Source organism: Bombina bombina, chromosome 6, assembly GCF_027579735.1.
Source record: "Bombina bombina isolate aBomBom1 chromosome 6, aBomBom1.pri, whole genome shotgun sequence".
Lineage (NCBI taxonomy): Eukaryota > Metazoa > Chordata > Amphibia > Anura > Bombinatoridae > Bombina > Bombina bombina.
In genome coordinates, this window is record NC_069504.1 from 516,587,418 (window position 1) to 516,600,807 (window position 13,390).

The following is a 13,390-nucleotide window of genomic DNA, read 5'->3' on the forward strand; positions in this document are numbered from 1 at the left end:
GCTGGCATCTGTCGTCACTATAGTCCACTCTGGCCTGCGGAAACTCATTCCCCTGGACAGATGGACCCGAGATAACCACCAGAGAAGAGAATCCCTGGTCTCTTGATCCAGATTTAGCAGAGGGGACAAATCTGTGTAGTCCCCATTCCACTGATTGAGCATGCAAAGTTGTAGTGGTCTGAGATGTAGGCGGGCAAGCGGAACTATGTCCATTGCCGCTACCATTAGGCCGATTACTTCCATACACTGAGCCACTGACGGCCGAGAAGTGGAATGAAGAGCACGGCAGGAAGTTAGAAGCTTTGATAACCTGACCTCTGTCAGAATTTTTTTTATTTCTACTGAATCTATCAGTGTTCCTAGGAAGGAAACTCTTGTGAGAGGGGAGAGAGAACTCTTTTCTTCGTTCACCTTCCACCCGTGAGACCTCAGAAAGGCCAGAACAATGTCCGTATGGGACTTGGCGATTTGAAAAGTCGACGACTGTATCAGAATGTCGTCTAGGTAAGGAGCCACTGCTATGCCCCGTGGCCTTAGAACCGCCGGTAGGGACCCTAGAACCTTCGTAAAGATTCTTGGTGCCGTGGCTAACCCGAAGGGAAGAGCCACAAACTGGTAATGCCTGTCTAAGAAGGCGAACCTGAGGAACTGATGATGATCTCTGTGAATCGGAATGAGGGAGATAAGCATCCTTTAAGTCCACGGTAGTCATATATATTGACCCTCCTAGATCATAGGGAGGATGGTTTGGATAGTCTCCATCTTGAAGGATGGGACCCTGAGAAATTTGTTTAGGATCTTGAGATCCAAGATTGGTCTGAAAGTTCCCTCTTTTTTGGGAACTATAAACAGATTTGAATAGAAGCCCTGCCCCTGTTCCTCCCTTGGAACTGGGTGGATCACTCCCATAACCAGTAGGTCTTGAACACAATGTAAGAATGCCTCTCTCTTTATCTGGATTACAGATAATTGTGAGAGATGAAATCTCCCCTCTGGAGATGAAGCTTTGAAGTCCAGAAGATATCCCTGGGAAACAATCTCTAATGCCCAGGGATCCTGGACGTCTCTTGCCCAAGCCTGGGCGAAGAGAGAAAGTCTGCCCCCTACTAGATCCGGTCCCGGATCGGGGGCTACTCCTTCATGCTGTCTTAGAGGCAGCCGCAGGTTTCTTGGCCTGCTTCCCCTTGTTCCAAGCCTGGTTAGGTCTCCAGACTGGTTTGGACTGGGCGAGATTTCCCTCTTGTTTTGCACTAGAGGAAACTGAAGCTGCGTCACTCTTGAAGTTTCGAAAGGAACGAAAATTATTCTGTTTGGTCCTTAACTTATTGGACCTATCCTGAGGAAGGGCGTGACCTTTTCCTCCAGTAATATCAGAAATGATCTCCTTCAGACCAGGCCCGAATAGGGTCTGTCCCTTGAAGGGGATGTTAAGAAGCTTATACTTTGAAGTAACGTCTGCTGACCAGGACTTAAGCCATAGCACCCTACGCGCCAAAATGGCAAAACCTGAATTTTTAGCCGTTAGCTTGGCTAAATAAAAAATGGCGTCAGAAATAAAGGGGTTAGCTAACTTAAGAGCTTTAATCCTGTCTAGAATATCGTCTAGCGGGGTCTCCACCTGTAGAGCCTCCTCAAGAGACTCAAACCAAAAAGCCGCTGCAGCAGTAACTGGGGCAATGCATGCAAGAGGCTGGAAAATAAAACCTTGATGTATAAAAAATTTCTTAAGGAGATCCTCCAATTTTTTTTCCATAGGATCTAGGAAAGCACAACTGTCCTCGACGGGGATAGTTGTACGCTTAGCTAGGGTAGAGACTGCTCCCTCCACCTTAGGGACCATCTGCCACGAGTCCAGTATGGCGGCATCTATGGGAAACATCTTTTTGAAAGAAGGAGGGGGAGAGAACGGCACACCTGGTCTATCCCATTCCTTAGTAATAATTTCCGAAAACCTCTTAGGGACTGGAAAAACATCAGTGTAAACAGGTACTGCAAAGAATTTGTCCATTTTACACAATTTCTCTGGAACCACAATGGGGTCACAGTCATCCAGAGTCGCTAAAACCTCCCTAAGCAATAAGCGGAGGTGTTCAAGCTTAAATTTAAACGCTGTCATTTCAGAATCAGACTGAAGTAACGCCTTCCCTGAGTCTGAAAAGTCACCCACAGATAGAAGCTCACCTGCCTCGGCTTCTGAGCATTGTGAGGGTATATCGGACACAGGCATTAAAGAGTCAGAAAGCTCTGTATTAGTTCTAGCCCCAGAGCTGTCTCGCTTTCCTTGTAGCCCTGGCAGTTTGGAGAATACCTCTGAGAGGGTAGCATTCACATAACTGCCGCCATGTCCTGTAAGGTAAAAGAATTAGACGCGCTAGATGTACTTGGCGTCACTTGAGCGGGAGTTATAGGTTCTGACACATGGGGAGAGTTAGATGGCATAATCTCCCTCTTTTCAGTCAGAGAATCCCCTGGAGATAAATTTTTAAGCGCCATAATATGGTCTTTATAGTTTATAGAAATTTCAGTACATTTGGTACACATTCTAAGAGGGGGTTCCACCATGGCTTCCAAACATATTGAACAAGGAGTTTCCTCTATGTCAGACATGTTTAACAGACTAGTAATGAGACAAGCAAGCTTGGAAAACACTTTAATAAATGTAAAACAGTAATTAAACAAAAACGTTATTGTGCCTTTAAAAGAAAAAAACTAGCACTTAAACTGCAAAACAGTGTAAAAATAAGGTAAAGTCTTTGAAATGTTTACAGTGTGTGTAAGGGACTAAAGCAACATTGCACCCACTTGCAAATGGATGATTAACCCCTTAGGCCCCAAACCGGATTGAAAAACGTTAAAAAACATTTAAAGTCGATTGAGCACCTTGCCACAGCTCTGCTGAGGCTCCTACCTGCCCTTAAATACGATTTTGTGCAGAAATAACCCCTTTGAAATGGTCCTCAGATGTCAGAGGACTCCTCTAGGGAAGCTGGATGTGAGAGGGGCCTTATGAAAATACTCCTAGGAGTATCTGACTAGCCATGTGGAAACTAGGCCCCAAATAAAGACCTATCTCCCTCAGAGAAAAAACTTCCTATTTATGAAGTCATGTAAACGTTTTGTCACTAAATAATATGAATACTAACATGAGTATTACCCTGTTTTGTAAGCATGATCCCAGTCGCTGTTAAATCACTGCATCAGGCTTACCTCAAATACACAGTCTCTGTCAGCATTTTCTAGAACTTATTCATCTCTCTAGAAATAAAAATACTGAACATACCTCAAAGCAGGTAAACTGCAGACCGTTCCCCCAACTGAAGTTTTCCCATATTCATCAGTTATGTGTGAGAACAGCAATGGACCTTAGTTACAAACCGCTAAGATCATCAAACCTCCAGGCAGAATTCTTCTTCTAATTTCTGCCTGAGAGTAAAACAGTACAATGCCGGTACCGTTTAAAAATAACAAACTCTTGATTGAAGGTAAAACTACACTAAGTCACCACATATCTCTTGATACTTCCTTTCTTGTCGAGAGTTGCAAGAGAATGACTGGGGGTGGCAGTTAGGGGAGGAGCTATATAGACAGCTCTGCTGTGGGTGTCCTCTTGCAACTTCCTGTTGGGAAGGAGAATATCCCACAAGTAATGGATGAACCCGTGGACTGGATACACCTTACAAGAGAAAATATAATTATTGCACTATTGCTTGCAAAGGGGATAACCCCAATTAATGTCAAAGTGAGCAAATATCAATAGGAAAATATGTGCAAATAAGTAGCTAGCCCCCAGTAGTGCATTGAGCAGGTAGCTCCCAGTAGTGCACTGAGCAGTTAGCTCCCAGTAGTGCATTGTGCAGCTAGCTCCCAGTAGTGCACTGAGCAGCTAGCTCCCAGTAGTGCACTGAGCAGCTAGCTCCAAGTAGTGCATCGAGCAGCTAGCTCCCAGTAGTGCACTGAGCAGTTAGCTCCCAGTCGTGCATTGAGTAGCTAGCTCCCAGTAGTGCATTAAGCAGCTAGTTCCCACTAGTGCATTAAGGAGCTAGCTCCCAGTAGTCCATTGAGCTCCTAGTACTGCATTGCTGCTGCCAAGCCTACCTAGGTATAACAAAGTAAATGTCATACTAGAAGCAAACTGAAATGTCTGTTAAAATGTCACACTATATCTAAACAATTAAAGTTTAATTTTGACTCATGAACTAAGCAAAATGTATTATATTTGCAAAATGTTGTCCCTATATACAACACTTTATAGTTCTGATAAAAAAAACACACAATTCAAGATAGTGTAAAGTTTTTACTATAAACACAGCTGGAAATGTCCACTAATCCAAGTGAGCATTAAGCTTTTGCCTATCTTTAACACTGAGTGGACTACTCCGTTTTTTTCTTTCTGGACTAGTAACTTTTTCCCCTGATATTTTTCTAACCGCTGGTTAAGTGAATAGCTCAGTATAATAACACTCATCTCTCTCTCTTTGCACATTATCCCTCCTGATGAACACTAATTTCTCTATTATGCAGATGTGAAGCCCAGTAATGTTTGTATACCATTAATTGTAAGACAAGGCTATGTGTAGACTGATGTTCCTGATGAACAAAGGCAATACTAGGCATTTGTTTACCTCCCAGTGGCTAAACACCAGCTGTGGGCTGGCCAGACCACTTGTCCTCTTCCTTATTTCATCAGCCAAGCCAAAGCTTTCAGCCACTGGCAGCACCGCCTTAATAATGAACATATCTGTTCCTTCTTTCATCTCCTCAAGCAGGACACGACCTTCTCGTTTGGACAGGACACCGTAGACCCGACCTGTAGATATGTAATAAAAAAAAATCACTAAGCCTGTTGCCTTCTTTCAATCAGTGACTAGAAACACAATGACTTATTTTGGAAAGATCCCAATTACATTGGCAATCCTAAAATACTAGAATTACCAGAAACAAGGATTAACCCTTTGAAAATAATGCACAAAGTTACTAACACACAACTGCTGCCCATGCTTCTCATACTTTGCTATTTTAGACAAGAACAAAAAATATATTAACTGAGGTTTTTTCTCTTATAGATTTATTGTAAATGTATTATTTGAAAGCAGAATGTGTACGTCATATTAATTATCGAAAATTATAAAAGTTATGATTACGGTTATTTGCAGACACACATTTTTTTATTAGATGCATTAACTCATTTATAAGAATGATTTTATATGACATATTGGGCCTTTCTATAATAAAACATTTTCAATTGTTTTCAAAGCCACTTCAATAACAAAATTGATTCCATCAGAAATCAAATCATCTCTCAACATACTACCAGTCTCCAACCCCCTCAAAAACTTGCAATCATCCAAACCCACAAAGCCATAAACTCAGCTCTTTCGCCCCTGTTATTGAGGAAGAAGTTTCCGCCCTTATACTATCCTCTCATCTCAATACCTGTCCCCTCAAATCCATCCCCTCCCTCTCTTCTACTCTTACCCCTACACTCACACACATTTTCAACATCTCCCTCAGCAGCGATATACAGGTGGCCCTCGGTTTACGCCGGTTCAATTTGCGCCGTTTCAGAATAACAACCTTTTTTTTAAGTCATGTGACCTATTGAAAAGCTTTGGAAAGCAAAGTGACTAATTAAAATAGCCAGTAGGTGGAGCATTCCGCTTGTTTTGCATACCGATATAAAAATCCAGTATAAAATGGTTTAAAAACATGCTTAGAAGCTTTCAGTTTAGCTCTGTTGAAAAGGCAGTTGGAAAGCCCACTGCAAGTGCGAAATAAGACACTCCCCCCCTCCCCCTTCTTTTGCATATGAAAAGACCCTTTACACAAACAGGAGCAAGCTGGAGTAGGTAGCTGATGGTATTCAAATAAAACTTTGGGGCTTGGTTAGGAGTCTGAAAATCAGAGCAATGTTCTTTAACCCCTTAATGACCACAATGTGCCCTGTATGTCACTGGTCATTAAGGTTTTTTTCAGGACATAATAGCACAAGTCTAGCAAGAACACACTATTAATGCCCTCCCTCTAGCAGGCTTTGTGGAATATAGCAGTCTCAACGCTGGTGGCAAGACCGCGCTTTAAAACAATCAAGTCCCAAAAAAAGGCCAGTGACATACAGGGTACGTCGCTGGTCCTTAAGGGGTTAAAAATAAGCAAAATTATACATTTAAAAAAAACAAAAAAAACTTTATGGGCTTTATAAATAGATCATCTAGAAAACATTTATGCAAAGAAAAAATGAGCGTATAATGGCCCTTTAACAGCCTGAAATTGATCTGTGTACACAGAGCAGATATTAGCTATCGAGCAACAAGTTTCAGCAGACACTTCCCTATTATCTTCCTGTCCAGCAGCTTGAGGTGAGGGTGCCTAACTGCTTATTAATCACTGCAGATTGAAATGCATAGAATAGGTACAGACCCAATATTATTTAACATGCTAACAATGCAGAGAACTGTTTGCAGAAAAATGCAAGTAAAAAAACGTTTTTGTTCATTAAACTTAGTTTGATGATGATGCAGTCTGTTGTGTGATTATTTAAATAGGTACTGTTAGCAAATGTTTTTGTTCATTAAACTTAGTTTGATGATGATACAATCTATCTTATTAGGTTTATAATGCTGTTTAGCATTTAAAGTCTTTATTTCAAAGCTTTAAAAATAATGTATTAGGTGTTAGTTATGACAATTTTGAGAGGGGCCTGGAACCTAACCCCCCTCCTTCCCATTGACTTACATTATAAACTGGGTTTCAATTTACAATGGTTTCGATTTACAACCATTCCTCCTGGAACCTAACCCTGGCGTAAACTGAGGGCTACCTGTATTTCCCTCATCTCTGGTCACACCTATCCTCAAAAAACCTTCTTTTAATCCAACCTCCCCATCAAACTACTGTCTTAGTTCTCTACTCCCTCTTGCCTCAAAACCTCTTGAAAATCTAGTATACACATGTCTATCACATTTCCTTACATTAAAGGGACAGTCTACAATAGAATTTGTATTGTTTTAAAAAATAGATAATCTCTTAATTACACATTCCCCAGTTTTGCATAACCAACACTGTTATATTAATATACTTTTTACCTTGGTGATTACCTTCTATTTAAGAATCATCTCACAGCTGACCTGATCAGCTGACGTTTTATTTATTATCTATTGACTTGCATTTTAGCCAATTAGTACTATGTTGTGCTGACTTTTAAATAACTCCCCGGGCGTAAACACAATGTTATCTATATGGCCCACATGAACTAGCAGTCTCCTGTTGTGAAAAGCTAATACAAAAGCATGTGATAAGAGGCTGTCTTTAGTGGCTTAGAAACAGGCAGAAAATTAGAGGTTTCAATGTTTTAAAGTATATTATAATAACAAAGTTGGTTGTGCAAAGCTGGGGAATGGGTAGTAAAGGCCTTATCTATCTTTTTAAACAATAACAATTTTAGTGTAGACTGTCCATTTTAACTCCCTCCTTGACCCACTGCAATCTGAACTTCACCCCCATAACTCCACAGAGACAGCAATTGTTAAGGTTACCAATGACCTACTTACAGCAAAATTGAAAGGCTACATCTCTCTGCTAATCCCCCTTGATCTGTCTGCAGCCTTTGATACTGTTGACCACCCTGTTTTGCTCCAAACTCTCTAATTCTTCAGCATTTGTGACAGTCCGCTCATGGCTCTCTTCCTACCTAACAGCACCTTTAATGTAGCCTTCTCTGTGGTATTCTATGCCCCTACCACTTTCTGTTGGGGTACCGCAAGGCTCTGTCCTTGGTCCCCTTCTCTTCTCAATCTATACATCATCATTAGGTTCCTTAATAAAGTCCCCTGGGTTTCAATATCAATTGTATGCTGATGACACCAAAATCTACCTCTCTGCACCAGACCTATCTAATTCCTTGCTAACACGTGTCACTAACTGTCTTTCTCATATCTCATCCTAAATGTCCTCTCACTATCTTAAGCTAAATCTGAGCTCCTTATTCCCCTTCCTCCTAAATCTCCACATCCCATTTTTCTATAACTGTCGATCATAACCCCAACCCCACATGCCCGATGTCTTGGGGTCACACTTGACTAAGATCTTTCTTTCACTCCTCACATTCAGTCTTGGCCAATTCCTGCAGCTCCACCTTAAAAACATCTGTAATATTTCACATATTCTTTCACAAGACAGAACTAAGACTTTAATCCACTCTCTCATCCTTTCCTGCCTTGACTACTGGAACTCCATCCTCTCTGGTCTCACTAGCTGTCGTCTAGCTTCTTTACAATCCATAATGAATGCCTCTGCCAAGCTCGTCTTCATCACACGTCACTCTTCATCTGCTGTATCTCTCTGCCAATACCTTCACTGGTTTCTTCTAGCCTCCAGAATTAAACACAACATTCTGATTCTGACATACAAGGCCCTAAACTGCACTGCTCCCCCTATATCTCAGACCTTGTCTCCAGATACTCTCCCTCTCGTCCCCTTCGCTCTGCACACAACCTCCTCACATTCCCGTCTACAGGACTTTTCCACACTGGCCCCTATCTTGTGGGACTCTCTGCCTCGCTCCACAAGACTCTCCCCTAGTTTTGAAAGCATTTGCGCTCCCTAAAGACTCTACTGTTCAGGGATGCATACAACCTACACTAATGTTTCTAACTCCAGTTCCTCTCCTCCTTTGTTATCCCCTTGAACCCCCTTAGCATTTAAGCATATGAGCCAAGATGTTTGCAGATCACCTTTATAAGAGCTAAATACAACAGTGCAACTCTCAGCAGGGCTATGTTTGTAGCGCTAAGGAATCTGCTAGTGCTCTACAAATATCTACAAAAACAATAATAATAATAAAAAAAGATCTGGTTGTGATTTTTGTATGTTTAGTTCTACATATGGATTCTAACATACTGTAACTCATTTAAACCCATTGTATATTTAATGGTACAAAAAGCTAAAGGGATCAAAGACATAGGGGCCTATTTATAGATGTGCGAGCGGACATGATCTGATATTGCGGATCATGTCCGCTGCACATCGATAAATTCCGACAACATACCCTCTTGGTATTTATCATTGCACCAGCAGTTCTTGTGAACTGCTGGTGCAATGCCGCCCCCTGCAGATTCGCGGCCAATCGGCCGCTAGCAGGGAGTGTCAATCAACCCGATAGTATTCAATCACGTTGATTTCTGGCGATGTCTGTTCGCCGCCTCAGAGCAGGCGGACAGGTTATGGCGCAGCGGTCTTTAGACAGCTGCTTCATAACTTCTGTTTCCAGCGAGCCTCAAGTTCCATATGGAGCTTGATAAATATGCCCCATAGGGTCCAAATCTCTAGTGACTGGTGAGCTGCATTTCATTTAAGGTAATGAAAATCTTGCAGGGAGAACCCTGCATTGATAAAAGAATTTGAAGAACATATAAATCAATTATTATGTACAATATCTTGCATGCACTTCTGGTTTTGCATACATACTTTTTCCATAAGAGCAATAACTGCATTGTGCATTTTAATACAAACCCACCATCTTTCATTTGGCAAGATAAAACAGTAAGACCTACAGGTGTAATATGCTTAGAAAATATGAATGAGAACCATGAGAAAACTTCAGACATGCTCAAGAGCACCATAGTTTGGCCCACTGTGTACATTAAAGGGACAGTAAACTTGTAATTACAACATTTTCCTGCAGTTTTCCAAAATATTAACATGTCATGATAGTCTGAACAATCTTAGAACAAATAAACATCTTGTTTGCAGCAAATGGTTTTCCCTGGTCAAACCCCACCCACGACTTTCCTTATTTGGAGGAGCCAATATGTGATTGTCATTGCGTTAACAAAATCTCCATTGGTTCAGCAGAAATGATGACACCAAATTGCAAATTAGGGACATATATGTGGCAAGGTTAGGCTTGTGAAGCCTGCCATGTGCTCTTTCAGTTTCAGGAATGGAAAATACACACTTTTTAGATTTAAAGGACCACTAAATACTGTATAATTGAATAATTGACAAATACAAAATAAAAAGACAATGCAAGAATAGAATTTAAAATAAGCAGCAGATTATTCAAATTCAATCAAATTTTCTCACCTCCTGTGTCATGTGACAGCCACCAGCCAATCACAAAATGTATATACGTATACACTGTGCACTTTTGCACATGCTCAGTAGGAGCTGGAGCCTCAGAAAGTGTGCATATAAAAATAATGTGCACGTTTTAAAAGGGACATAAAACCCAATTTTTTTCTTTCATGATTTAGATAAAACATACCATTTTAAACAACTTTCTAATTTACTTCTATTATCAAATTTTCTTAGTTTTCTTGTTATCCTTTGTGGAAAAGCAGAAATGTAAGCTCAAGAGTGTGCACGTGTCTGCAGCGCTATATAGCAGCAGTTTTGCAACAATGTTATACATTAGCAGGGGCACTAGATGGCAGCACTATTTCCTGTTGTGTAGTGCTTCAGGCATGTGCACGCTACCTACCTAGGTATCTTTTCAACAAAAAATGATAATAGAAGTAAATAGGAAACTTTTTTTTTTCAATTGTGTCCTCTATCTGAATCATGAAAGAAAATGTTTGGGTTTTATGTCCCTTTAATAATGAAAGTATATTGGAAAGTTTTTTTTTAAATTGCATACTTTATCTGAATTTTTTAGTGGCCTTTAAATTATAGGAAAAGGGGACAAACTAAATAAAGTATATTGCAAAGATATTTTGCTATGCATATTTAAGCATTTTTTTTCCCCAGTGTACTTTTTATTGAGCGCTATTCTGTAGTCTATTTGTAACAGAAACAGAAATGTACAGTACTCCTTATTGAGATGAACAGCTATTCAGATAGATTTTGTTCTTGTATAATGATCCTAAAACACTGATGGATGTTTGTTTTGTTTTTAAAGTGTCAAGTGCTCTCCAAAGACTCAGGGATGATACAACTTACACTAACCTTTCCTAACTTCATTGCTATCCCCTTGAACCCCCTTAGCATGTAAGCCTAAGAGCCCAACTGTTTGCAAATCACCTTCATAAGAGCTGACTACAACATACTGTGACTCATTTAAACCCATAACTGTGTTTAACCCCACTGCAGGATTTAAACACATAGCTAAAGGCAAACATCAGTGCAATAAAAATGCTCTACTACATTAGAACATTTTATTTTGCAGATTTATGTCCCTTTAATATATGGATTCTGAGGCTAAATAAACTTTTTCTCTGCACATGAAGTTAGATCGGTAAGTTAATGTATCTACCAGAAAAGCTGATAAATAAAAATTCCTAGCATCAAGATGTCATACGTTTCTGTGTTACAATAATTTAATGCCAGATCAGATGTTCTGTGATGTACACTTTGATGCTAGCAACCTGGCACAGAACTGCTGGCTACACAGGAATAATATAGGAGAGGTCATTACAGATTACAAAAACATCACTTGGGTTTAGCATGGACTCTAATTGTCTCATTTTAGAATTATTTAGGAACAGCCCTAAAGTTCCAAACTATTCACTCAGCACAATTTTCTGAATCACAACCAACCTGAAGATATTTAATGCGAGAAATGCTTCTGGGTCAAACAAGGCTATTTGTATGTAGCTGGAAAATTACTCTCTGGTTTTAATAAGGTCATTATTTATTTACTTATTAAAGAATGTAAAGGAAGGTTGTTGTGCATAATATTTCTACCCGCTCCTGAGAATTAAACAACAAAACATATTCAGAAGTATTCTCTTGATGGTTAAAAGCAGCTTTATCACATACAAAAAAGTTGCATTTTGCAGATTTTTTTTTTTACTTCCCTGATGGCATAGGGATATCTTTGCATGCTTTAATAAATAAAAAATAAAATATATTACTTACTAAATCATAACTTTCTTCACATTTGCACAAATGACATTCAGAACGTGTGGGTCTAGCTGTGTTCTACCTTATTTAAAGGTAGAAATCTTGAGCTCCATTACATATGTGGCGTCGTCCACAAAAGCCGCCGCCGGTTTTTACGTGATTTTGGTATTGCATATAAATGTGGCACGTATATTTCACCCGGTGGTCGCTATTTATTTAAGAACTTACCTGATAAATTAATTTCTTTCATATTGGCAAGAGTCAATGAGCTAGTGACGTATGTGATATACAATCCTACCAGGAGGGGCAAAGTTTCCCAAACCTCCATGCCTATAAATACACCCCTCACCACAGCCACAATTCAGTGAATAGTCAAGTAGTGGGGTGATAAAATAAGGGAGTAAAAAAGCATACAATAAGAGAAACTGGAAAAAAATTGTGCTTTTATACAAAAATCATAACCACCAAAAAAAGGGTGGGCCTCATGGACTCTTGCCAATATGAAAGAAATAAATTTATCAGGTAAGTTCTTACATAAATTATGATTTTCTTTCATTTAATTGGCAAGAGTCCATGAGCTAGTGACGTATGGGATAGAAATACCCAAGATGTGGAAGACCACAAAAGAGTCACTAGAAAGGGAAGGATAAAATAAAAACAGCTATTTCCGCGGAAAGAATTAAATCCACAAAAAATAAGTATTTCTCATAAATTTCACATAAATTTCAAGAAAAAAACTTAAATCATAAGCAGAAGAATCAAACTGAGACAGCTGCCTGAAGAACTTTTCTACCAAAGACTGCTTCAGAAAAAGCAAATACACCAAAATGGTAAAATTTAGTAAATGTATGCAAAGAAGACCAAGTTGCTGCTTTACAAATCTGATCAACCGAAGCTCCATTCTTAAAAGCCCAAGAAGTGGCAACTGATCTAGTAGAATAAGCTGTAATTCTCTGAGGCGGAGACTGTCCCGCCTCCAAATAAGCCTTGTGAATCAAAAGTTTTAACCAAAATCCCAGATGGCAGGGGCTTTCTGACCTTTCTTAGGACCAGAAAAAAAAAAACAACAAATAGATTAGAAGTCATCCTGAAATCTTTAGTAGCTTCGACATAATATTTCAAAGCTCTTACAACATCCAAAGAATGTTAATTAAGGAAGGAACAACAATTTCCCTACTAATGTTGTTAGAATTCACAACCTTAGGAAGAAATTTAAATTAAGTCTGCAAAACAGCCTTATCCTGATGTAAAATCCAAAAAGGAGACTCACAAGAGAGAGCAGACAATTCAGAAACTCTTCTTGCTGAAGAGATAGCCAAAAGGAACAACATTTTCCAAGAAAAGAATGCATAGGCTCAAAAGGAGGAGCCTGCAAAGCCTTCAAAACCAAATTAAGACTCCAAGGAGGAGAGATTGATTTAACAACAGGCTTGATACAAATCAAAGCCTGAACAAAACAATAAATGTCAGGAAGTTTAGCAATCTTTCTATGAAATAAAACAGAAAGAGCAGATATTTGTCTCTTCAAAGTACTTGCAGACAAACCTTTATC

General features: G+C 39.6%; 1 protein-coding gene across 1 annotated transcript in view; it reads right to left on the reverse strand.

Moving 5' to 3' along the window:
• Positions 1 to 13,390, reverse strand: part of EFL1 (elongation factor like GTPase 1) — an 869,365-nt gene that overhangs the window by 104,708 nt on the left and 751,267 nt on the right. The window contains exon 19 of the mRNA XM_053717412.1: positions 4,623 to 4,807. Coding sequence (XP_053573387.1) covers positions 4,623 to 4,807 — 185 coding nt within the window. The remainder of the gene's footprint in view (positions 1 to 4,622; positions 4,808 to 13,390) is intronic.